We start from the raw sequence: 23668 nt of genomic DNA, 5'->3' as shown, positions 1-23668 counted from the left end.
AATATTAAAAAAAAAAAAAAAAAAAAAGTGGAAAAAAGAGGGAGTTGCATGCAGGACTGGCTTGGAGCAACCTCCTGTGGGCTCCAAGATTCCAGGCCTTGTGTAAGGTGGGACGCGGAGATGGTAACAGCAGCTGGCACCTCTGTGGGCTTAGTTCCTGCCAGTCACATGAGGAGGAGGACATGTATAAGGTCAGAGCTGGCCGGCCACTGACTTATGATCCTCCATTCCAGCAATTCCCCTTCTGTTTGATGTCTGTGAACATCACCCGCATCGCCATCCAGGCCTTGAGAGAGGAGTGTCTCTCCAGGTGAGTCCCTAGTGGATCAGAGTGACCCAGCAGAACCTGGTCCAGTCCTGCCCATGTCTTCTCCACAGCTCTGGTACCTGCTGGTTCTCAGAGCTGGGCAACATCTCCATACGCCAGCCGCCTCCCCTCACCTGACCTACCCAAGTGCCAGGCTGCCAAATGCTGCTGGGGTGGGGTGGGGTGGGGTGGGGCGAGGTGGGGCGGGGAGGGGTAGTGGCTTGGAGGCTTCCTGAGGTGACCAGGGAGGCCAGGGAGGAGGGCACTGGTGTGTCAGGTTCATGTGTGGCTAAGCAGGTCACCTCCTCTGTCCTGTAGGGAGTGTAATCGGCGGCAGAAGGTCATCCCGGTGGTGAACAGCTTCTACGCGGCTACTTTCCTTCATCTAGCTCGCGTGTGGAGGACCCAGCAGAAGACTATTTTAGACTCAGGCTTTGTCCTCAAAGGTTGGCACTTTCTCCTGTGTCCAGGGCCAGAGAGCCCAGGGTAGAACTACTGTATTTCCTCTCCTCCTCCCCTCCTGCCCTCCCTCAGAACACCCTGGGGCCTTCTCCTTTCTCTGTGACCCCTCCCACCTCCCTGTCCACCACACTCTTTTGTTTCCTCACTTGCTTGTTTGTTGTTTGTGTGTTGAAGCAGGATCAATCTATGGGATCTTGGCTGGCCTGGAACTTGCTGTGTAGACCATGTTGGCCTCGAACTTATGACAGTCCCTCTCCCTCTGCTTCCCGAGTACAAAGATTATTACAGACATGCACCACCATGCCAGGCTGCAGCCATGCCTGGTGGCCGTATGCGTCTGATGATTGCTTTTTACTTTTGTTTAGATTTCTGAGATGGAGTCTCTCACTGTAACCAGGTGACAGGTCTGCAACCACCTTCCTTGTGTTGGGATTACAGTCTGAGCCATCATGCATGGCTCTTGATGATCACATCACACAACAACAAAAACCTCACATCTTCTGAACCAAAAATGTAGCTTGCTCGGCAGAGCGCAGGCAGATCTCTGTGAGTTCAAGGTCAGCCTGGTCTACATGAGTTTCAGACAAGCCAGGGCAAGACCCTGTCTCATAAAACAACAACAGAACAGAACTGAAAGGCGGCTCAGTGGTTAAGACAGCCCGCTGCTTTCGCAGAGGACCCAGTTAGGTTCGCAGCACCCATGGCCAGCAGCTCACCTCTGCCTGAAACTCTAGCTCCAGGGAGACTGCTACATCTCCGGCCTCTGCAGGCATCCACACTCACACCCACACACCCACAATCAGACTCATTTACAGACTTTAAGAAATAATAAAAATAAACCTTGAAAATATACCATCAATAAAAAGCTCAGGCCAGGGATATGGCTCCATTGTGAGGGCACCTGCTTGGCATTCAGGAGCCCCTGGCTCAATCCCCAGAGATACATAAACTATGTGTGGTAGCCCAAGCTTGTAATCTCAGCAATCATTAGCTGCAGACCCAAAGGTAAAAGGTTAAAGGTCTACAGGAGAAGTGTCTCAAAAACAAAATCAGAGCCAAGGAAGCCAGCGCTGGGGAGATGGCTCAGCAGTTAAGAGCACTGGCTGCTCTTCCAGAGGACTGGCTTCTAACACAGAAGCTCACAGCCATCTGTAGCTCCAGTTCCAGGAGATCTGGTGCCCTCTTCTGACCTCCTCGGGCATCAGGCACACCTGTGGTACACAGACATACACTCAAGCAAAACCTCATACATATAAAAATAAACAAAAATAGTACATATAAGCCGGGCAGTGGTGGCTCACGCCTTTAATCCCAGCACTCGGGAGGCAGAGGCAGGTGGATTTCTGAGTTCAAGTCCAGCCTGGTCTACAGAGTGAGTTCCAGGACAGCCAGGGCTACACAGAGAAACCCTGTCTCAAAATGAAACAAAAACAAACAAACAAAAATAGTACATATAAAATAAATAAAAGTAATACATATAAAATAAATAAAAACCTTAAACACCGAAGGCTGTGGAAGCCAAGGCCTGGTGGTTGGACTGACTCTGCAGAGTTGAGTTCTGTGTCACAGCAAGGAAGTGGCCCCTGGGCTCTGTCTGGTTTTGCCATTTGGCCATCTTTGATGACTGTTCTATCTTTAAAAGGACAGGGGTAGCAGCAGGATGTGGTGGTGCATACCTTTAATCCCAGCACTCAGAAGACAGAGGCAGGCAGATCTCTGTGAGTTCGAGGCCAGCCTGGTCTACAGAGTGAGCTCCAGTGCAGTCTGGGCTACGCAGAGAAACCCTGTCTCAAAACACAAACAAACAAGGGCAGGGTTTGGAGAGGTCCTCAAAGCCAGTGGACTTGCTTCTGGATTTGCGTGCCACCCCAAGACCCTTAAGCCTTCATTCCCTGCTCTCCTCTGTTCCAGACTTGGAAGCGTTGGCCAAGAAGAGCCCAAAACGACTGCTCAAGACCCTGGACGACTACCTCGCCCAGGTGTCAAAGGGACAGGCCTCCTTGTTGGAGGCACACAAGCGCCCTGGATCACAGGGACCTCACTCCAAGGATCTCACGTTCACAGGCGTGTGTGACCTGCAGTCTCACTCATCTGAGAGTGCAGGGTTGATCTGACCCACCACGGAGAGACCAGGACAGGCTGGGTTGCTGGGGCTCTCTGAACTAAAGAATCATGTCTGGGCCAAAGCCCTTCGTGCCCCTGTAGGTGAGACTAGGAGGCTCCCGGGTGTGTGTAGTGACACCCACGCCCACATTTCTACACCAGCAGAGCACATTCAGGCAGCTAGAATTACCCTCCATGCACGGAGTCTTCTGTCCTTCGCAGCTGGACTCCACTTCACAGGGTTGGACTCCTGATATCTCAGTGGAACTGAACAGACCATACGGCCAGACAGACCTATCAGAATTGCCTACACGTCTGCACCTAGAGGCAGAGACCCTAGAAGCAACAACCAAGATTCTGACTCCCAACAGCTGTCCCCAGTGTCTGTGGTTGGAATTGGAAGGACAGAGACAGCAATATCTTTAGCCAGCAGGGGGCAGCACAACACAGAAAAAGTGACTGATAGGCAGGTTCTCTCTTCCTCCAGCCACCGTTTTTTTTTCAAGGCACTTGTTTCCACCCTACCCTTCGCCTCTTTCCCCTTCCTCTCCTTTGCACACCATTGTTTGTAATCTAGAAATGGGTACTTGACTGGCTAGACTAGTCATTGAGCACCCCACCCCCACAGCCCACAGGCTGGAGCGCCTCTGGAGACCACTATCTATCTACCCTGGCTAAGAGGCAAAGGAAACTCACTCACCCACCAGCAGTTTTAGAATAAAGGAATTGTTGTAGTCTCTGGTACTTTCTTCCAAGATGAAGTTCTTTCAGGGCCGTCCTGTCCCCCCACCCCAACCCCCCTGCTGTCTGAGCACCGGACTGAGACAGGCAGATCCAAGTGCCTAGGCTTCAGTGGGGTTTCAGACCCTAGATTGGAGTCTGAGCTCCCCGGCTGCACCTGCAGGCACAAAGATGTCTTTCTTTTTCTGTATCATTATTGGTTGTGTGTATGACATGGTGTGTGGGGCACACGCATGATAAAGCAAGCGTGAGGAGGTCCAAGGCCAGCTTCGTGAGGTTGCTTCACTCCTAACACCTTTAAGTTCTAGGAATTCAAATCCAGGTCATCAGGCTTCTGTGGCGGGCTCCTTACCTGTTCAGCCATCTTGCACACCCCGGCCTGGAGACTTCTTGCAAACTCTGGCCAATAAGCACGTGCTCTTGTTAAGGCTGACTGGTGTGGTGTCCACCCCAGGGGTCTCCTGCTTTTGCCTCTGGGCCTGGCTGTTGCTCCCTCACCCCAGGCTCCCCCCGACACACACACACAAACACACACACACACACACCTGACCACCCCAGAGCCTCAGGCCCCCTGCGCTCCTCTGATCTTCCCTTAAATGAAGCTGTAGAGGCCTGTGTCCATCTCTGCCTGTCTCTGGCCACTCCAAATCTGGTCCAGAGACAAGCAGGCCTCCCAGGGTGCTTGTGACATGCCCTGCAGTTGGCCTTCCGTCATATCTACAGGGTCTCAATTATGCTTTATTACCACGCCACTTCCTCCAGCCCCCATATTCACAGACCAGCAGAGAGGCCAGGAAGGCAACTCAGTCCCGTGTCAGTTTGGTGCTTCCTTCCCTACCATCCGTCCCTTGCTAGAGCCTGCAAGGCTGAAAGAACAGGATCCCAGCATATCTGGGCCCAAGCCACGTGGACCCTAGGAGCATCTGGCTGGAAGGGGCCAGCATCCCCAGCAGGAACCCTTCAACCAGATCAGGGTGCACATAGCTCCAGAATAACCCAGAAATCAGTTCTTCTAATAGACTCACTTGAGGGTTGAGGTGGAGTTAGGAGACCTCTGATAGTGGTTGAAAAACTGTGTGCTTTTCTTGGGTGTAGCAGGGACAGCTCTCCATGGAAGACCTTAAAGTACTCCGTAAATCTAAAACTGTCAGAATTACTGAGTGGGTGCCAGCCTTTTTCTCTCCCTGGCACGTACTCCTGTGTGGCCAATCAGAGGCTGGAAGTCTCAGGGTCACCAAAGAGGGGGTCCTAAAGGAGCTTGCCTTCCCCTGCTTCTTAGCACAAAATCAGCAGGATGAATTTGATCAGCCTTCCCGGGTTTGTGTGGGCCAGAACAATCCAGTGTATGACAGCTCAGAAGCCACACTCAGGGTGGCTGCTGTCACCAAGACATCACACACTGTTGGATGTTGAGGAGTACTCTTTGTGGCACATCACCCCACCCCTCTCTATCTAGTTTGTTTTGAGATAGGGTTCCATATCGCCTAGGCTGACCTTGGACTCACTCTATAGGGAAGGCTGAATTCACAATCCTCCTGCCTCTGCCTCAGAAGTGTCAGGATTATAGACATCTCTTCTCCCTAGCACATGCACTCTGCCCTCTTTGTCAGGCCATACCCCGCCATGAACAAAAAACAGAACAGGGCTGGGACCAGGGAGAACAAGCAGCCAAGAGTCAGAAGCAGGGCTGCTCCTGTATAAACTGGAGTTTTTCACATATACACATGCATTCAGGGCCTCTCCCCTATAGAAGGATGCTTTACACACACACACAGGCCTTGGGCTGAGCAGCCAAACACAAAACTCAGTTGAGCAAGGACAACAGCTAGCCTGTTCTAGGGCTGCGGCACGTTCTGTTCCACTCCTGGGTGAGCGTCATCATTTAAAACTGCCTCGGGGGTGTTTGTTGGGGTGTCTGAGGAAATTACTGGCTTGAACAGAAATCTATCCCAAGTCACAGCCACTGCCTTGACTCAGCTGGGAATGTGAGACTTGAAAGCGACGCTGAGGCCTGGCATGGTGCCGCCTCCCTATTAGGTTCTTCTGGGCATGGTGGGAGTTGGCCAGCAGCTTGATGGGGAGTTCTGGTCATGCAGAGCCAGTGCTGGGCTCCTGGGAGCTATGGACTTGCATTTATGTTCTACTCTCTGCTCAGCATGGGGCTGAGCCTGAGTGAACAGGTGGGACTAAAGCCAGTGGGGGGTGGGGGTGGGGGACAAGCCACACAGGAAGAGAACAGGGAATGGAATGTGTCCTTTATTGAGCATCCAGAGTGCACCTCAGTGCTGACCCAGCAGGCAGGGGTGGGAGGCAGGAGAGCAGGGATGGGGGACACCCACCCTCACTTCCAGTTCTTGAAGAATTGCTTGAAGATGGGACTCTCTCGGCCCTGGGGCAGTATCTCCACCTGCAGTGGGAGAAAAGCTGGGCTCATAGGCTGCCCACCTCTACTTCCGAGGAAGTGGGAGGGGCAAAGGACACCAATGACAGGGGTAGGCAGCAAGGACTGAGATCAGATGTAACCAAGAGACACTGCAGCTGTGCTGCCAACTTTGTCTCCTGAGAGAATGCTCCTCTGTGACTCAGGATTCTTGTCATGCCCTGTAGTTAGGTTGCCCTGCTACACCAGAGACTACGTACGGTGCTAGGGCATTTTTCCCCCGTGTGTGCCATCAACCAAAGGGTCCGCATCTTCAAGTGACCTGTGGTCACTAATATCACTTGTACTGTGGTTTTTGGATACCCCACCACACTCATACCCTCACACACACACACACACACACACACACACACACACACTTGTGGGTTTTCCTAGAGTTAGGAGAGAAAAAGACCACTTTACCCCATAAACATACCACCCACCTCACAAATATTTATAAAATTGTCTTCAACATCCACAGTGCAGAACCCAGGGAGAGCTCCCCACCACAGGAGGGTGTGGGGGAGATGCACAACAAACTCTCTTTGCAGTGTTCCTTTGCTTGAATTTACTAAATAAACTTTTGCTTAGACTGTCTGTCTCTTGACTGAATTCTTTCATTCAAGAAGACAAGTGCCCTTGTAGCACCAAGTAAGAGGAGGCAAGCAGTGTAGGCCTGTTCTGAGAAGACAGGAGACACTGCTTCAAGGATCAGGACCCTCAGTCTGGCAGATGCCACCCAGTAGACATCATCTTTCCCAGAACTGACTCCTGGGATTCACACCTATGATCTCAGCACTTGAGACGCTTGAGACAGGAGAACTGCCGTGAGTTCAAGGCCAGCCAGGCTATGCATAGTGAATTCTAAGCTAATCTGGGCAACAGGGGGAGACATTGTCTCAAAAAAGGGGAAGGGGAGCTGAGGATGCCCTGGGTTCAACTCCCAGCGCCGGGGAAACCAGATGAGGTGGCACACACTTAGAGTCCCAATGACTGGGAAGTACAGGCAAGAAGAGCAGAAGTTCAAGGGCCATCCCTGGCTATACAGAGGCCAAGCCTGGGCTACATGAGACCCTGGGACAGAGAGGCAGAATGAGAATGGCTCATGCAGCCACCATGCTGAGGATAGCCAGCCACCGAGTGACATGCTGTCCTGCAGGCTCCCGGGAGTCTCTTTGGAAACAAGTTTTGGGGTTGTTGTTGTTGTTGTTTAATGCTAAAAGACTGTAAAGGCCTTTCCACCTAACAGGTCTGAAGGTAAGCGGGTCTGCTCCCAATTTCTGAGCTGTCCTGCTCTTGTCCAGTCTAGGAGTTGGAAGCCACAGGAAGAAGGGTCCTCCCCAGAGGAGGTGGGGGAAATGGTCCCGTCCTCACCTGAGTGTTTGGGGAATACCTCATTCGAGAGATGAACCCATCAGCCACTTGGAGGGCCGCCTGCCGCTCCTTTTCATTAGCTTTTCTCCCTGAAACAACAGATTTCAAAATGAGAAGAGAGTGGGTGGGGCTGACCACAGAAGGCCTGCCCAACATTCCTGAAGCTCTGTGTTCTGTCCCTAGCACCACAGAAAACCACCTGCAAGCTTATCTTCAGATACACAGGGAGCCTGGGCCGCATGAGGCACTGGGGGTGTGGGGTGGGCGCGTACTCCAGGCTCCATCCCATTTCTCTTGAGGAAACTTAAAGAGTCCCAGAACACCTGACAGTTTTTAAAACAAATGTACCCGGAGTACCCAAGAATGTTGAGGGAGTCTCTGGGGTATGAAGTCAGCCACTTAATACTTTCCCCGGAAAGGTGGGTGGCAGCTCTAAGCTAAGATTAAGTAAATTAATAAATAAATAGACAAAATAAAACTTCTCTCCTGTATCAGCAGACTCTCCTAGCTCTGATCAAGCCATCTTTTAGGAAGGAAGAACTTCCACCTAGATATCACACTGGAAGGCCAGAGGGCTCGGGCAATGGCTCAGAGGCCCTGAGTTCGATCCCCAGCACCCACACAGCACTCACAGCCGCCTGTAATTCCAGTTCTAAAGGATCCAATGCTGTCTGCTGGCTTCTGAGGACACTGTGCACATATGGTTCAGACATGCATGCAAGAAACACACACAGAAATACACATAAAAAATTAAAAAGAAACTCTAGAGCCCGGGCCTCCCTTCCCTGGAGCCCCCCACCTTTTGTGTGTGAACAGTGTGGCAGAGAACACTGTCCTGTTACCAGACCTTTTGTGTGAAACTAAAGAGAACGCAGAGTGCAGTTTCTTCTAGAGGTGGACGGACTTGCACAAGGCCAAAAGCTAACATGCTTGCTAACAAGATGCTCCTAGAACTAAAGAGCACACAGAATCCACCCAGTTATGCTGCCAGTCACTGAGACACTTCAAGTTGAGGCATTTTCACAAGGAAACAGAGCCAGGCATGGTGGCTGGTTCTCTGGCCAGTGTTAAAAGTGAACACTTTAACTACCTGTGAACGACCAAGCGTCTGTTGGGATGCAGCTGGCGGGAGAGCATTTGTCTAGCATGCCCTGGGTTCCATCCATCCCCAGCACCAGAGAAAAGCAGGCATCGTAGTGCATGCCTCCTTCCTAGATCAAGAATTCAGTCATCCTTGGCTACAGAAGTCAGAGGCCAGCTGGGCTACGTGAGACCTTAGCTCAGTGGTTGACAGCACTTGCTGCTCTTGTGAAGAACCAGAGCTCAGGGCTGGAGAGATGGCTCAGTGGTTAAGAGAACGGACTGCTCTTCCAAAAGTCCTAAGTTCAATTCCCAGCAACCACATGGTGGCTCACAACCACCTGTAAAGGGATCTGATGCCCTCTTCTGGTGTGTCTGGGAACAGCTACAGTGTACTCATAAATAAAATAAATCCAGAAGAAGAAGAAGGAGGAGGAGGAGGAGGAGGGAGAAGGAGGAGGAGGGGGGAGGAGGAGGAGGAGGAGAAGAAGAAGAAGGAGAGAAGAAGAAGAGGAGGAGGAGGAGGAGGAGGAGAAGGAGAAGGAGAAGGAGGAGAAGGAGAAGGAGAAGGAGAAGGAGAAGGAGAAGGAGAAGGAGAAGGAGAAGGAGAAGGAGAAGGAGAAGGAGAAGGAGAAGGNGAGAAGGAGAAGGAGAAGGAGAAGGAGAAGGAGAAGGAGAAGGAGAAGGAGAAGGAGAAGGAGAAGGAGAAGGAGAAGGAGAAGGAGAAGGAGAAGAAGAAGAAGAAGAAGAAGAAGAAGAAGAAGAAGAAGAAGAAGAAGAAGAAGAAGAAGAAGAAGAAGAAGACCAGAGTTCAGTTCCTAGAGTGTACATCAGGAGGCTCAAAACTGCTTTTTAACTTCTGCTCCCCTCTGGCCCTTGGTATCCACAAACATGTGTGAAAGAGAGCACATGTGCAGAAACACAAAAGTAAAAACTAAAGTAAATCTAAACAAAACAACAAAAAATCCAGACCCAGAACCTCAGCTGAAGGAACGGATCGCCCAGACCTTCCTGGGAACCAGCAAAAGCAAGCAGGCTCCCGGGGTCATGCTGTGCCCAGATTTCTATGGTCAAAGCAAGCATCCAGACTCCTGCACACAAGCAGCCTTTCTTCTTCCAGCAGATACAATTTCTCAGAAAACTACGGCCTGCAAGTGTACTGCATACTGCATAAAGTGCCTACTAAGCCCCTCTATTTAAATTCTACTTAATTCTATCACAGTTAACAAAGAACCTCAAGATCAGGCACTGCAGAGCCCCAAAGGCCTGGGCATGGGCCAAGAGTTCTCGAAACCCCTCAGGCAAGCCCTGGGAACGTGTTAAATATACAGGTGCTCATGCTCCAAGCCAGACCTGGTGAATCTGAATGTCTGGGATGGGCCCAGCCGTGTACTAAACAGGCCCTTGAAGTTCTGAGATAGAGATGGGCTGAGGATTTCAGAGATGGCTGAGCCCGCTGGGTTCAGAGCAGCTGCGGTGCCCTCAGGCTCACACAGAGGAGCCATACATACCCTTCCAGATGTAGATTTTGCCACACAGCCCGTTGTCCAGAACAAAGCAGTCATCTGGAATTAGCAGCTCAGAGGCAAAAGGGCTGGAGTCAGCCACCTTGGTCAGATTCATCTGTCCAGTGGCATCAGAGACCTGGAGAGGAAAGACAGTTCCCAGTGTGACACAGACACAATTCAGTCCTCACCTGGAATCATGGGTCACCTAGTTGTCTCTACCAACAGTTCTGAGAAACAGGCAGGAAGAGCCTTCCCACCCACCCCCCCAAAAAATCAAGCTCCAGACAGACCCTCTCTTGTCTATCACTGCAGTCCAAAGGCCACAAACCCCTAGGGGAAGAAGTGAATTCCACTTTACAAGTAACTGCACGGGTTCAAATCAAGACAATCTCAGAATGAGCATCTGACCTTCCCCAGGGGCTGGAAGTGAATACCAGTCTCCTTCTCAGAGGGTGTCCTTCCCACCATCTCTCCTCCAGCCCCCACAAACCTACCTGAGCCCTGGCCCAGCCTTCCCACAGCCTCTTCCCTTCAGCTCTGTACCCTGGCCACCTGCAGATGCTCTGTGCAGGATCTCACGCCAGGCCAATCCCCAGCAGGCCTGTAGTGCCTACCTTATACAGGGCTGCGGCCTGGGCGTTGGTCTGGTCGGCTGTAATGTCTTCCTCGGGGTTGCCCTCCTTCAGAGCAGGCTTGGGGCCCAGAACCTGAAGAGCCAGGCAGGATTACTGGGGCTTCTGCACCCCAATTTTCCAAGTCACCACATGCAGGGCCACCTGTGTTCTGCACTGGGAAAAGCAATGGGCCCAGCCCACCTACCCGACAGCCTCTTGCCCTGAGAATACATCCCCAGAACACAAAGGTACCCCATGAGCTAGGGCTGAGTAGGAACCCAGACACCCCCACCCCTGCCAATCCTCTGTCAGCCATCTTCATGCTCCCAGCTTATCACTGTCTCTCCTGACCACATCCAAACAGCACCTCCCAGCTGCCCACCCCAAGGTCCCCAACCTGAATCATCTCGGCTGGCTCCTCTCCATCAGTGATGATTTCCACCTGGGCCTTGCCCTGCCGCTCGCTGTCCCTGATGGCCAGGGCCAGGTCCCTCGCCTTGTTGCGCTCGAGGATGTTGGACTTTCCACCACACCAGGCAAAGATGTTCTGCAGAGAAGCCAGACAGGCTCATCACAGCCAGCTGCCTCTGTCCTGTGCACCACTGAGAAACTGTCCCCACAGGCAGGGAAACTATGCCGTGAGTGATGGCACAGGCTTGACCTCGGCACTCAAGACGCTGACGCAGATAGATGTCTGTGTATTTGAGACCTGGTCTACATAATGGGTTCCAGAACAGCCAGGGCTACACAAGTGTCAGTCTCTGTCTGTCTGTCTGTCTGTGTCTCCAAAAAAAAAAAAAAAAAAAAAAAAAAAAAAAAAAAAAAAAAAGATAAAATTCCAAGGTTCAATTCTCAGTACCCACAAAGTGGCCCACAACTGCCTACAGCTCCACTTTCAGGGGATGCAATGCCATCTTCTGAATTTCAAGGGCACTGGGCACATATGTGGTACCCATGTACTCACAAAGGAAAAAAACCAAAAAAACCTTAGAGTGCTTCTTACCCTAGTGCCGTCTCTGCATCACGTGTTCTTCCTCCACATCTCTGACCACCAAATATTTTACCGTTTTTATCTTGTTTATAAATTATCTCCTGAGGTTACTACAGAGGTGACTCAGTGGTCAAGAGTACACACTGCTCTTCTAAGAGGACCTGAGTTCTGTTCTGAGAACCCACAATAGGAGTTCACAACTGCTTATAACTCCAACTCTGGCGCCCCTCTTCCGGCCTCTGCTGGTATCTTCTTCCCCTCCCCCGCCCCAGACTCAAACAATACATAATTTTGTTTGTTTGTTTGTTTTGCTTTGTTTTTTCGAGACAGGGTTTCTCTGTGTAGCCCTGGCTGTCCTGGCACTCACTTTGTAGACCAGGCTGGCCTTGAACTCAGAAATCTGCCTGGCTCTGCCTCCCAAGTGCTGGGATTAAAGGCGTGCGCCACCACCGCCCGGCTACATAATTTTTTTTTTTTTAAAGATTTATTTACTTATTATATGTAAGTACACTGTAGCTGTCTTCAGACACACCAGAAGAGGGAGTCAGATCTTGTTACGGATGGTTGTGAGCCACCATGTGGTTGCTGGGACTTGAACTAAGCACCTTTGGAAGAGCAGTCGGGTGCTCTTACCTGCTGAGCCATCTCACCAGCCCCATAATTTTTAAAAATATAATCAAATTACAAAAAAAAAATTTTTTTTTCAAAAAAACTAGGAGGCTGAAGAAATGGCTCAGCAGTTAAGAGCACTGACTGCTCTTCCGAAGGTCCGGAGTTCAAATCCCAGAAACCACGTGGTAGATCACAATCATCTGTAATGAGATCTGATGCCCTCTTTTGGTGTGTCTGAAAACAGCTACAGTGTACTTATATATAAAATTAATAAACAATTTAATTAAATTATTAAATTATTAATAAATAAAAAAATTTAAAAAGGAAAAAAAAAGCCAGGCGTGGTGGCACACGCCTTTAATCCCAGCATTTGGGAGGCAGAGGCAGGCGAATTTCTGAGTTCGAGGCCAGCCTGGTCTACAGAGTGAGTTCCAGGACAGCCAGGNCTATACAGAGAAACCCTGTCTCGAAAAAGCAAAATAAATAAATAAATAATTTAAAGAAAACCTAAACATGTGTTTTAAGAGTTTAAAGCTTTCTGTTGAGTCACATTTATATAAAATATACACTGGGCTACCTACGGCCAAGGGCCACAGGTTGGACATGCCTGAAACCACACAGGAGGAAGCACACCAGTTATGTACAGGTATGAGACCACTGTATCTATGAGGCTGGAGCATCTGAGGATAGCACTGTCTATGAGTGGCTGGGAAATAAGCCCTGGGCATCCCTAAGGGCTGACTGGATGGAGATGTCTTCTTGTGAATGGGCTTGGTCCCCAGAACACAGTCCTAGCACCTCAGCTCTTCCTCCCCAGCCTCCCAGCCACACCCACCTGACCCAGGTCCAGGATGAAGCAGTCCCCAGTGTTGAAGCTGTCCCAGCTCAGAGCCCTCTCGGTCGCACGAATGTTCTTCTTTCCCTTAACCTGGTAGAGCTTCCTGATGGCTGCTGGGGTGGCGCCCGGGGTTGTCTTGTGAAATGCCGACTCTACACCACCTTCCTGCAACCCAAAAGACCGGCCTGAGTGGTCTCCTAGGCAACCCTGAGCCAGCCCTCTGCCACTCATCGCTCTGGGAGACACAAGAAGGTAGAGACATCCCCACGTGTGCCCAGGCTTCCCATGGGACAAAGTCCAGCCAGAGACACCAGTTGGTTGGGAGAGAAGCCAAGGGAATGAGGACTCGGAGGTGGATCTCACCCGGTACTTGAGGCCTCGTGGGAAGTAGCTCATGAAGAGGTCGGACTCATTGCCTTGAACCTCACGGTGCTGCACTGGCCGCTCCCCCAGCAGGGTGTTGAGATGCACAGCCAGCACTGCACAGGCCCCCTGCTCATCCCGGGAGGACTGCTGGCCTAAGGTGAACAGGAGGTGAGAGGCAAGGTCCCTGAAATCCACAGCAACCTCCATCCCTGCCTTAGCTAAGCCCACACAGACACCGTCCCAACCCCTTTACCTATCCACAGGTGCAGATGGGAGGCCTCCTCTGGGCCATTGTGAAGCACTAGGTAGGAGTCCCCAGAGAAAAAGATGCCATGGCTCTCTCGTGCTATGGGCACCGGCTTCAGCTTCTCCACACGCCATATGTGTAGGCCTGGGTCTTGGACTGAGGCCGGGAATGGAGAGCCACTGTGGGAAGAAATGGTTGGTAGCAGACCCCATGAGGAGTGGGCTCAAGCGCAGAGACTTGAGCAGGCCTGGAGACTGAGGTCTGGGTATAGTGAGAACAGGGAGGAGGGAGGAGCAGCCCTTGGAAGTAGAGATGGGAGGAGAGCCAAGGCGAGGCACACTGCTTACCTCTGAGGGATGGGTGTGTACATGCTGTTTGCAGACCTGAAAAGAGAAGCCATGATTGTCCCAAGCGTCATAACCACAGTGCTCCAGGGATCTGGGGGGCACTTCTGGGTGGTCCACAGTTTACGTAGCCTTTGCTTGTCCTCACAGCCTCTAAGAAGCTAAGGATGACCCACAGTTCAGGTGATAATCACTGGGTAAAGCCCTTGCACGGCAAGTGTGAGGCCAGAGTTCGAGTCCTCAGAATCCACCCAAAGGAAAGGAACAGGCCACTTATGACAGCACACACAGTGGCAGCCCCCCAGCACTTGGGAGGTGGGACCACAAGGCGCAGAAGCTCAGGGACATTCAGCCTCCAGACTAGCCTGGGTTACGTGAAACCCTGTCTTAAAGCAACACTAAATGCTTGGCATAGTCGTGCACACCTGCCATACCGGCATTCGAGGGGCCGAAACAGGGGGATCAGAAACTCAAGGCTATCCTTGGCTACATAGTGAATTCAAAGACATCCTGGGCTATAAGATATCCTGTCTTAAAAGAAGAAGAAGGAAGGGAGGGAAGGAAAGAGGGGGGAGGGAGGAAGGGAGGAAGAAAAACAAGGGGTTGGAGAGATGGCTCAGCATGTAAGACTTTTCTTCAGAAGGTCCTGAGTTCAAATCCCAGCAACCACATGGTGGCTCATGACCATGATAACCCGTAATAAGATCTGACACCCTCTTCTGGTGTCAGCTACAGTATACTTATGTATAATAATAAATAAATCTTAAAATAACAACAGCAAAAAAAAGAGCACTGACTGCTCTTCCAGAGGTTCTAAGTTCAAACCCCAGCAACCACATGGTGGCTCCTAGCCATCTGTTATGGAATCAGATGTCTTCTTTGGGTGTGTCTGAAGACAGCTAGAGTATACTCATATAAAATAAATAAATATTCTTTAAAAGAAAGAAAGAAAGAAAGAGAGAGAGAGAGAGAGAGAGAGAAAGAAAGAAAGAAAGAAAGAAAGAAAGAAAGAAAGAAAGAAAGAAAGAAAGAAAGAAAGAGAAAAGAAGACAAGGCGCGAGTGGCACAGCTCTGCGGACAAAGGTGCTTGCTGCACCAGTCTGATAAACTGAGTTCGATCCCCAGAACCCAGTAAAGGTGAAGGGAGGAAACAGTCCCCACAAGGAGGTCCTCACACCCCCCACGTTTACCCACGTGCATAAGCATCCACATACACCCAGATATACACCCATACAAACAAAGATTGTATGTTTAATATTTAAAAAAAAAAAATCTTGGGGCTGGAGAGATGGCTCAGTGGTTAAGAACACTGACTGCTCTTCCAAAGGTCCTGAGTTCAATTCCCAGCAACCACATGGTGGCTCCCAGCCTTCTGCAATGGGATCCAATGCCCTCTTCTGGTGTGTCTGAAGACAGCTACAGTGTACTTGTCATATACATAAAATAAATAAATTCTTTTAGAGAGAGAGAGAGAGAGAGAGAGAAACTGATGCCAGCCTGGGACCCTGTGAGGAGAGAGAACTAGAGCCTTTAACCCTAGCACTCAGAAGCAGAGCAGAGGGAGGTGGATCTCTGCCTACTCAAGGCAAGCCTGGTCTTCATACATAGTATATTCCAGGCTAGCCAGGAAGAGGAAGAGAGAAGGGGGATGGGGGCCTTAAGCAGAATTTTGTATTTTTTTTTTTATATGTAAGTACACTGTAGCTGTCTTCAGACACTCCAGAAGAGGGAGTCAGATCTCGTTATGGATGGTTGTGAGCCACCATGTGGTTGCTGGGATTTGAACTCCGGACCTTCAGAAGAGCAGTCAGGTGCTCTTACCCGCTGAGCCATCTCACCAGCCCGAATTTTGTATTCTTTAAGTTTACTAAAAACAAAACCCTCATAAGATGCTCTCCTTCCCAGCCAGCTCTCTCCCAGGGGAACTGCTCTCATCCTGGCAGTACCTATCCCTTGATGTTCCCAGCATCCTTCAGTTCCAGAATGACAAATGCCACCTTTGTTTTGTAAAGCAAGAGAAAATATTTCTCAGGTAAAAGAAATTGTAGTAAAGGGAGAAAGCACAGGAAAGCTGTCATGTTGTTCTGTTAAGATGTACCAGGCTTGTTTTATAAATCCAGAAAAATGCGATCATAACAACTTCACCCTTCCTTTTATTTGTTCCTGTCAGGAGCTGGCTTCTTTTTTGACATCCACGTATGTACTGTGGTACATGCACATGTGTACTTGAGTGTACATGTACACATACTAAAGTAATAAATATGTAAATAAATGTGACCACGTGAGTTCTGGGGGGGTCAAACGCAGTCGGTCCCCCTTAATTAGCTACAAGCGCTCCCTTACTGTACGCTGAGTCATGTCTTAGGCCGGTTTTGTTCTGTTTTGTTGTTTGTTTTAAGGCTTAAAAGGCAGAGAGCATATGTCGCCAGCATTTAATTCAGCGTGCAAGTTTCCCACTCAAGTACGAAACGGATCCTACAGACCGCTCCGGAGGACCGGACCGGACCGGACCGGAAAAGCGGGGTCTTGCGCTGAGGGCGGAGTCTGTGTAGGGAACAGCAGGAGGCAGAGCCCTGAGGAAAGACGAAGCCGGGGAATCACCCATTTCCTTCCCAGGACCAACCTCCCAAAGAGAGGAAGGCCTGACACTTCCCGCAGGGAGGGAACTCCGTGGGGTGTGGTCCCCCACACACACACCCCACACACCCCGCTATGGGCAGCCCAGCCTGTGACTCGGGAACTGATGAATAGTCTGCCCCAAACCCAAGCACAGGAAGAGACAGACAGAGACAGACTTTACTGTTTTCAGTTCTGGGTTACCAAGTGAGAAATTAGGCCGGAACTGAAAACCATATGTCCTCCTCCGCTCCAAGTCACTGTAGGGCTCGGATGTTAACTGTGTGCACACCATGGTACAAGCGCACACACATACACGCCATGGTGGGGGTTCTCGCTCTCTCTCTCTCTCTCTCTCTCTCTCTCTCTCTCTCTCTCTCTCTCTCACACACACACACACACACACACACACACTAAATGAATAAATAAATAAATATTTTTGTAAAAGATAGCCTGGCACCTTACAAAAGTGCAAAGACTGGCTAAACTCCATCACTCCATCCGAACCTTCTAGACCTTTCTGTGTACGCCCTTGTCAAATCCAGTTTCTTCCAAAGATTCTTGAAAAAATCAGTTCAGCTGTAAATCCCCATAATCTCTAGCCCATCATCCTCCTTTATTCAGATCTGGTTCCTCAGCCTGCACCATCTCCCCCCCCCCCCCCCCCCCCCCAACCTTCTCACATCTGATCATTCTATCTTCAGCAAGAATCCTGTTAGGTTAGTTTGACAGAACCTCCCACCCCCCTGGCACTTCCTTTTAGTAATTTTCCATGCACTGACCCTCAGCTAGCACTAGACGGTTTATGTCTTGTTTTCTCGCCCTACTTTGGGTCTTAAGGCTAGTCTTTCTTGCACACTGCAAGGCCCTGGTACTGTGGTCCCTATACTTTAGTGACTGTCCTGTTAAAGCCTTCCTTATGGTATCAAGTATCAAGGAGTAAGTTTTTCCCCCTTTATTTCTTTTTCTTTCAGCACAGAGTCTCTTGTAGCCTTAAGCTAGCCTTGAATTCACTAGGTAACCAAGGATACCTTAAACTTCTGATCCTCCTGCCTTCGCCCCCTTCCCCATGTTGGATTACCAGCAGGTTTGGTTTATGCAAAGCTAGAGATCAAATCCAGGTCTGGGTAAACTCTACCATCTGCTACATCCCCAGCCCCTAAGTTATTCTTCAACAGTATCACTACATACAAAGGCCTGGAGAAACTGCCTCCACAGGCTGCAAGTGTACTGAATAGATGTTCAAAGTGATTCTTAGTGAAGTGAGGTCTATGGGGAGCAGCTTGGTCTAACACCTGGTGCACTGGAACTGTGTGGAGAGGACGGTTTTTAAAACCCCTGACAAAGCTAGGCAGGCTGGTGTAACCCCATAATCCCCATTAATTGATAACCTGAGATACTTATCAGACGTTCAAGGCCAGCCTCAGATGCTGAGTGTATTCAAGGCCTGTGCAACATAATGTGGCCAATCTCAAGACAAAAAGTAGAAAGAGGGCCAGGGACAGATCTCAGGGCACAATACTTGCCTAGCATGTATGAGTTCCAAGTTCAATTCCAGCTCCCAAGGAATTGAGTGGGGTGCATGGGGGACACTGAGCTAACTAAAACCAGGCTGCATAGACAGAGGCTGGGTAGCAGAGCCTGAGAGAAGCTCCAGGTTCTGACTGGGGCTGCAGCTGCTGTCCCGTCAGCTCAAGGTCCTGCTGTGGTCAGGCTGTCCTGGGGAAGGGTCTTCCATTCCTGTCTCCTCGGTTCAGCCCTGTGACCTGTTCCTACCACTCCTCAAGCTCCCACAATGTACGTGTCACAGTCCCTCCATCCCTGTGGGCACACATCAACCCTAGCTGTCTACAGGATAATAGACCACTCAGCTCCTGTGGGAGTTTTCCCAGCCCCATCGTCACATCATCCTCTGCTTGCAGGCTTAGAGCACATCTGGCTACCTTCTTGTGCTAACAACAGCAAGGCACACCTGCTACCCCATCACAAGCATTCATGACAGAGTCTATTATTCACTTCCATTCCTTCAAGATCTGTTTTTTTTTTGGGGGGGGGGGCTCAGCATGAAGAGCAGTCCATGCCTTATGGCCTACCTAGAAGGTTCAGGAAGTGGGAAGCCATCACACCCAATGAAACCACAGACCAACTTCCTCCCTGTCAGACCGTCACATAATCACAGACCAGCATTAGAAGAAGCTTTAGTGCTTAGCTAGTCCTTAGCGCACACGAAAGAGCCCTCTTCTGTGGCTCACTTCGCCATCCTCCTCTTGAATGCTTCTGGTGGTGGGAAACTCACCACCTCACAGGCAGCCTCTGTGTCTTCCACTGGGAGCAGGAAGCATGCCGGGAACCAGACCCAGGGCCACGGGACACAGCTGGAAAATGCTCTACCACTGAGCTGCATCACAGCTGGATACCTCTGCTGAGGACTCCGTTTTTCCCCATTGTGCCACAACGTGATGAGTTTTAGGGGCTGGATTTCTCCCCGAGACAAGAAAACACCTTTAGAGCAGGAAGCTGAGTTTGCCTATGGACCTTTGGACACACCTGACTGTGCCCGGAAAAGTGTCTGATTGTCCTAACTTGCTGAGATCCAATGACTGGACTAGATGAAACCAACGGGATTGCCTAGGATCTCGACATCCAGGCAAGGCCTGGAGCAGCCTTGAAGCAGAAAGCCAGAGGGCAAGGAGGCCCATCTGACTGTGGTGAGCAGTGTGGGGTGAGGGTTGGGGAAGTGGAGGGTGTGTGCCCTGCTGGCTAACTCTGGCTAGAATACCTTTTAAGGACAGATTGGGGGCTTAGAAGTGGAGTCCACTCCTACCTCCAACAAAATCCTATCAATGTGAATCAGTGGCCCAGTACTGAGGAAAACTGGGGCTATTTTTGCCCTCTTGGACCCTGACTCGCAACAGGTCACTTCCCCTCAAAGACCATATCCGCCCCGTTAGTGTGAGCTGAAATAGCGGCAGCCCTAGGGAGGAAATAGGGGGCCAATACAAGAAGCCCAGGACTGTCTGACTGTGACCCATGTCTCTTAGAAGTGGGAACAGCAGTGGCTCTGAACCCCCAGGACAGGCCAAAGCAGATCCCACTCCCCACACCCCCAGATTCTACCTTCATCTCTCTCCACACTGGTCCCCAGCCGACCCTCTAACCGGGGGCTGGCTGACTGTCCCTTAAGTAGCTGAACCTACCTTGCTCCTTCTCAGCTCCCTCCCGTCCAGTTGTCTGTGCTATCTTGGGGACAGACACCACCAGATCTGAATTCACCTCCCGACAGGCTGATGTCTTTTGGGGATCTCTCAGGTCTGACACCACACCTCCTACAGACCAGGATGAGCCCAGACCTTTCAGCTCCTCCCCAGCAGCTGGAGCACAGCCCACCCAGGCCCACTCAAGACTCTGCAGCTGCAAAGCTACAGCTAATGTCCTGAGCTGACTTACTCCTGGGGGACACCGTTCCCACCTGTTCCCGGACCCTAGCAGCCAGCCCTCACCTACCCACCCATGAGAGTCCTAGCTAGCCCTTCTCTACAGAGCCCTTCCCAGTTTTACCTCTCCACGGGCCTTTTCTTCTCAAACACACACGTCTCAGCTTGCCCCTCGCTAGCTAGCTTCTAACTTCCCTCTTCGCCACTGGGCTGCCCCGCCCACCTGCCCCACCCATGGGGAGGCTCGGTACTCAGAGGTCTAAGGGCTCAGGAAAGCCAGCTCCAAGGCTGGGCCATGCGGATGGAAGGCTGCTATTTCTCAGACATGGCCACTGGGAGGTTAAAGCCTGACTAGGTCTCATCACAGCGGCCTCGCGCAAGGCAGATTCTGAACAATTTAAAGAGTCAGACCAGCAAGGAAAGCCCCATTCCACTCACTAGCCCAGGCAGAGGCCTGAGTCTGCGCGGGCCCTGCTGTGGCTGGTTAGTCACTTTTCCTGGGTTGGGTCACTGGCCCTACACTACTTTTCCCTCCTCCCCTTGACTAGTTGTCTCATTGCCCTGAGTACATGTGATGATGACCTACCTACTCCTTCTCTCTCCTTCCTCTTCCTCCCCCTCCTCCTCCCTTCTCCTCTTTCTCCTTTTGGTTTTTCAAGACAGGGTTTCTCTATGTAGCCTTGGCTGTCCTGGAAATCTCTCTGTAAACCAGGCGGTTTTTGAAGCAAAGTTCCAAGAGAGTGTTTGGGGCCCTGACACATTCTCTGTGTGTGTGTGTGTGTTCATTTTGGTGTTTTGTTTTCGAGACAAGTGCTCATGTAGTCAGGCTAGCCTCTAAAGGCAGCTCAAACTGGTCTTGAACGCTTGACCCTCCTGATTCCCGGATGCTGGGATCACAAAAGTGTACCACCGTGGCCAACTGTTGTTTGGTTGTTTTACTGAGACAGCATCTCACTTTGACACCCAGGCTGCTATGAAACTAAATCTGTAGCCCAGATTGGCTTCAGTGCTATGAGAATCCTGCCACTGCTTCCTGAACACTGGTGATTTACATGTACTGAGGCACCACACCAGGTGTCTTGACACATGAAGTCTCTCTATGCCCCATAGCTGGGCATGGTGGCTCTTGCCTTTAATCCCAGCACTCGGGAGGCAGAGGCAGGTGGATCTCTTGAGTTCCAGGACAGAGGGCATATGGTTTCAAGCTCAACCCAAAGCAACAACCGCTCCCTTTGCACAGTCACAGGACCATAATATAGAATCAATCTGATCTAACTTGCTGGCCCCAGGAAGGCCTTACCCTGGGGCACAGCCCGAAGTCACATAGGAAGCAGGAAGCTCAGTCAAGGAGGCTCTTATTCCCTCCTAATCCCTACGTCAGCAGTTCTCCACCTCCCTGATGTGCAACCCCGTAATACAGTTCCTCATGTTGTGGTGACCCCCCAATAATAACATTATCTTCATTCTCCTTCATAACTGTCATTTGCTACTGTTATAACTCGTAAATACTTTAGAGATAAAACTTTGCCAAATGATTCATGGTTCAGGAGTTTTTGCACCCAAGGAGCAGCTACAGTTGGGTGACTCAATGTCCAGGGACCCTGACAGGCCCGTCCTGGAAGAATGTTAGTCAACAGTCAGATCCATAAGTCCACTAAGCCATAGAGTTTAGTGTTCAGAGTCATGGCCCTGGCCCAGGTAGCACCGAAGCAAGCCTTGCTAATTATCCAACCATCAAACCAGCCTAACCTATCTCGGAGGCTGCTAGGGGAAAGCCTGGAGAAAACAGAGCACAGAGTGGATACGGGGAGTTGGTATTTGCTTGCTCATTTGAGACTGAGCCTGAAGACATAACTCAAGCTGGCCTCAAATTTGTGATCCTCCTGCCTCCATCTGAGGGCTGGGATTACAGTGTACACCCCCATGCCTTCTAGATAGATGTGTTCTGTGTGCTAAAATACCATGAGAGCAAGAATTAACTGTTTTCTCGACATTAAATGCAGTCACCAGGATGGCTCAATGAGTAAAAATGCTTGCTCTGCAATGATGACCACAGTTCAATCCTCAGAACCTATAATAAAAGGACAAAATGGTTCCTGAAAAATGTCCCCTGGAATGGTAAAATCAGCTCAGAGGTCAAGAACAACTGCTGCTCTTCCAGAAGACTGGAGTCTGGGGCCCAGAAGCCACATCTGGCACCTCACAAAGGCCTGCAACTCCAGCTCTAGGACGTCTGACTCCCTCTTCTGGCCACAGAGAGCACTGCCCTCACATTTGAATATTCAGATAAACACACTATGCTGATTGCGTTTTGTCAATCTGACACAAATCTAGACATATCTGGTTTTCTAATTGAGAAAATGTCTCTGTAAGACTGGGCTATAGGCAAGTCTGTGGGTCATCACCTTGATTACTGAACAACATGGGAGGGTCCAGCTTACCGTGGGCAGTGCCATCCTTGAGCAAGGTGGTCCTGGATGTTAAAAGAAAGTAGACTGAGCAAACCATGAGAAACAAGCCAGTAAGGAGCCCTCCTCCATGGCTTCTGCATCAGCTCCTGCCTCCAGGCTCCTGCTCTGACTTCCCTCAGTAGTAACCTGTTACCTGGAAATGTAAAATGAAATAAACCCTTTCTTCTCCAAGTTGCTTTTGATCATGGTGTTTTATTACAGGAAAAAAAACAAAAACAAAAACCCAACCCTAACACACACACACAACTTTCAAAAGAAATCTTTCTTTAGAAAGAAAGTTGTCCTCTTGCTGTGGCATGTGCTGTGACAACCACCCACATATGATGAATAAGTAAAACTTAAAAAAGGGATGGGCTGGCGAGCGAGATGACTCAGCAAGTAAGAGCACTGACTGCTCTTCCGAAGGTCCTGAGTTCAAATCCTAGCAACTACATGGTGGCTCACAATCACCCATAATGAGATCTGACGCCCTCTGAAGACAGCTACAGTGCACTTTCATATAATAAATAAATAAATAAATAAATAAATAAATAAATCTTAAAAAAAAAAAAAAAGGAAATGTTCTCTGTAAAGAACACAGTTTATAGAGCTGGAGCGATGGCTCCATGGTTAAGAGCAGTGGGTGCTCTTTCAGAGACTCAGGCTCCATTACCAGCACCCTCACGGAGGCTCCCAACTGTTTGCAACTCCAGTCCCAGGAGTCCCAGGGAATCTAATGCTTTCTTCTGGTCACCTCAAGTAGCAAGCATGCACAGTGTTTACATACATTCATACATGCAGACAAAACACCCAAACACATTAAATAAAATAATAAATAAAACAATAAAACACAGCTTTTAGCTGACATCCAAGTCTCTCCATGGTCAAGCAGCAGTCTTGAAGCCAGGGTAGTCTGAGCTGAGATCTCAGCAAAGCCTTGTCCCTGACAGAACCAAGGCTTGGTAGAGAGCTTAGTAGAAAGGTTACAGGTTGGTCTTAGCTGGACAGTGGGGGTGCGTGCCTTTAATCCCAGTACTGGGAAGGCAGCGGCAAGTAGAACTCTATGAGTTCAAGGCCAGGCTGATCTACAGAGCGAGTTCCAGGGCAGCCAGAGAGAGACCGAGTTGGCTTTCAGGACTGGGGATATATATATATATATATA

At 50.2% G+C, this 23668-nt stretch overlaps 2 protein-coding genes across 8 annotated transcripts in view; one reads left to right on the top strand and one right to left on the bottom strand.

Moving 5' to 3' along the window:
- The window catches only part of Elmod3 (ELMO domain containing 3), a 34543-nt gene extending 30927 nt beyond the window's left edge, over positions 1 to 3616 (top strand). For all 4 annotated transcript variants that reach the window (XM_021164708.2, XM_021164709.2, XM_021164710.2 and 1 more), the window contains 3 exons: positions 234 to 310; positions 626 to 753; positions 2681 to 3616. In XM_021164708.2, the coding sequence (XP_021020367.1) occupies positions 234 to 310; positions 626 to 753; positions 2681 to 2883 (408 nt within the window). In that variant the 3' untranslated portion in view covers positions 2884 to 3616. The remainder of the gene's footprint in view (positions 1 to 233; positions 311 to 625; positions 754 to 2680) is intronic.
- Positions 3617 to 5838: 2222 nt separating this feature from the next.
- The window catches only part of Capg (capping actin protein, gelsolin like), a 26657-nt gene continuing 8827 nt past the window's right edge, over positions 5839 to 23668 (bottom strand). The window contains exons 1-10 of one of the 4 annotated variants that reach the window (XM_029478180.1): positions 22498 to 22569; positions 14010 to 14045; positions 13669 to 13841; positions 13413 to 13567; positions 13047 to 13214; positions 11006 to 11155; positions 10609 to 10701; positions 9998 to 10130; positions 7407 to 7495; positions 5839 to 6020 (exon numbers count right to left, since the gene is read on the bottom strand). In XM_029478180.1, the coding sequence (XP_029334040.1) occupies positions 5955 to 6020; positions 7407 to 7495; positions 9998 to 10130; positions 10609 to 10701; positions 11006 to 11155; positions 13047 to 13214; positions 13413 to 13567; positions 13669 to 13841; positions 14010 to 14032 (1050 nt within the window). In that variant the 5' untranslated portion in view covers positions 14033 to 14045; positions 22498 to 22569 and the 3' untranslated portion in view covers positions 5839 to 5954. Of the gene's footprint in view, positions 6021 to 7406; positions 7496 to 9997; positions 10131 to 10608; positions 10702 to 11005; positions 11156 to 13046; positions 13215 to 13412; positions 13568 to 13668; positions 13842 to 14009; positions 14046 to 19819; positions 20039 to 20180; positions 20414 to 22497; positions 22570 to 23668 lie in introns of those variants that run through there. The other 3 variants (XM_021164716.1, XM_029478179.1, XM_029478181.1) reach the window with 3 other exon arrangements.

The sequence above is a fragment of the Mus caroli genome, chromosome 6, assembly GCF_900094665.2.
Source record: "Mus caroli chromosome 6, CAROLI_EIJ_v1.1, whole genome shotgun sequence".
NCBI lineage: Eukaryota > Metazoa > Chordata > Mammalia > Rodentia > Muridae > Mus > Mus caroli.
The sequence above is the reverse complement of the archived record's forward strand: the minus strand, read 5'-3'. Positions and strand labels throughout refer to the sequence as shown.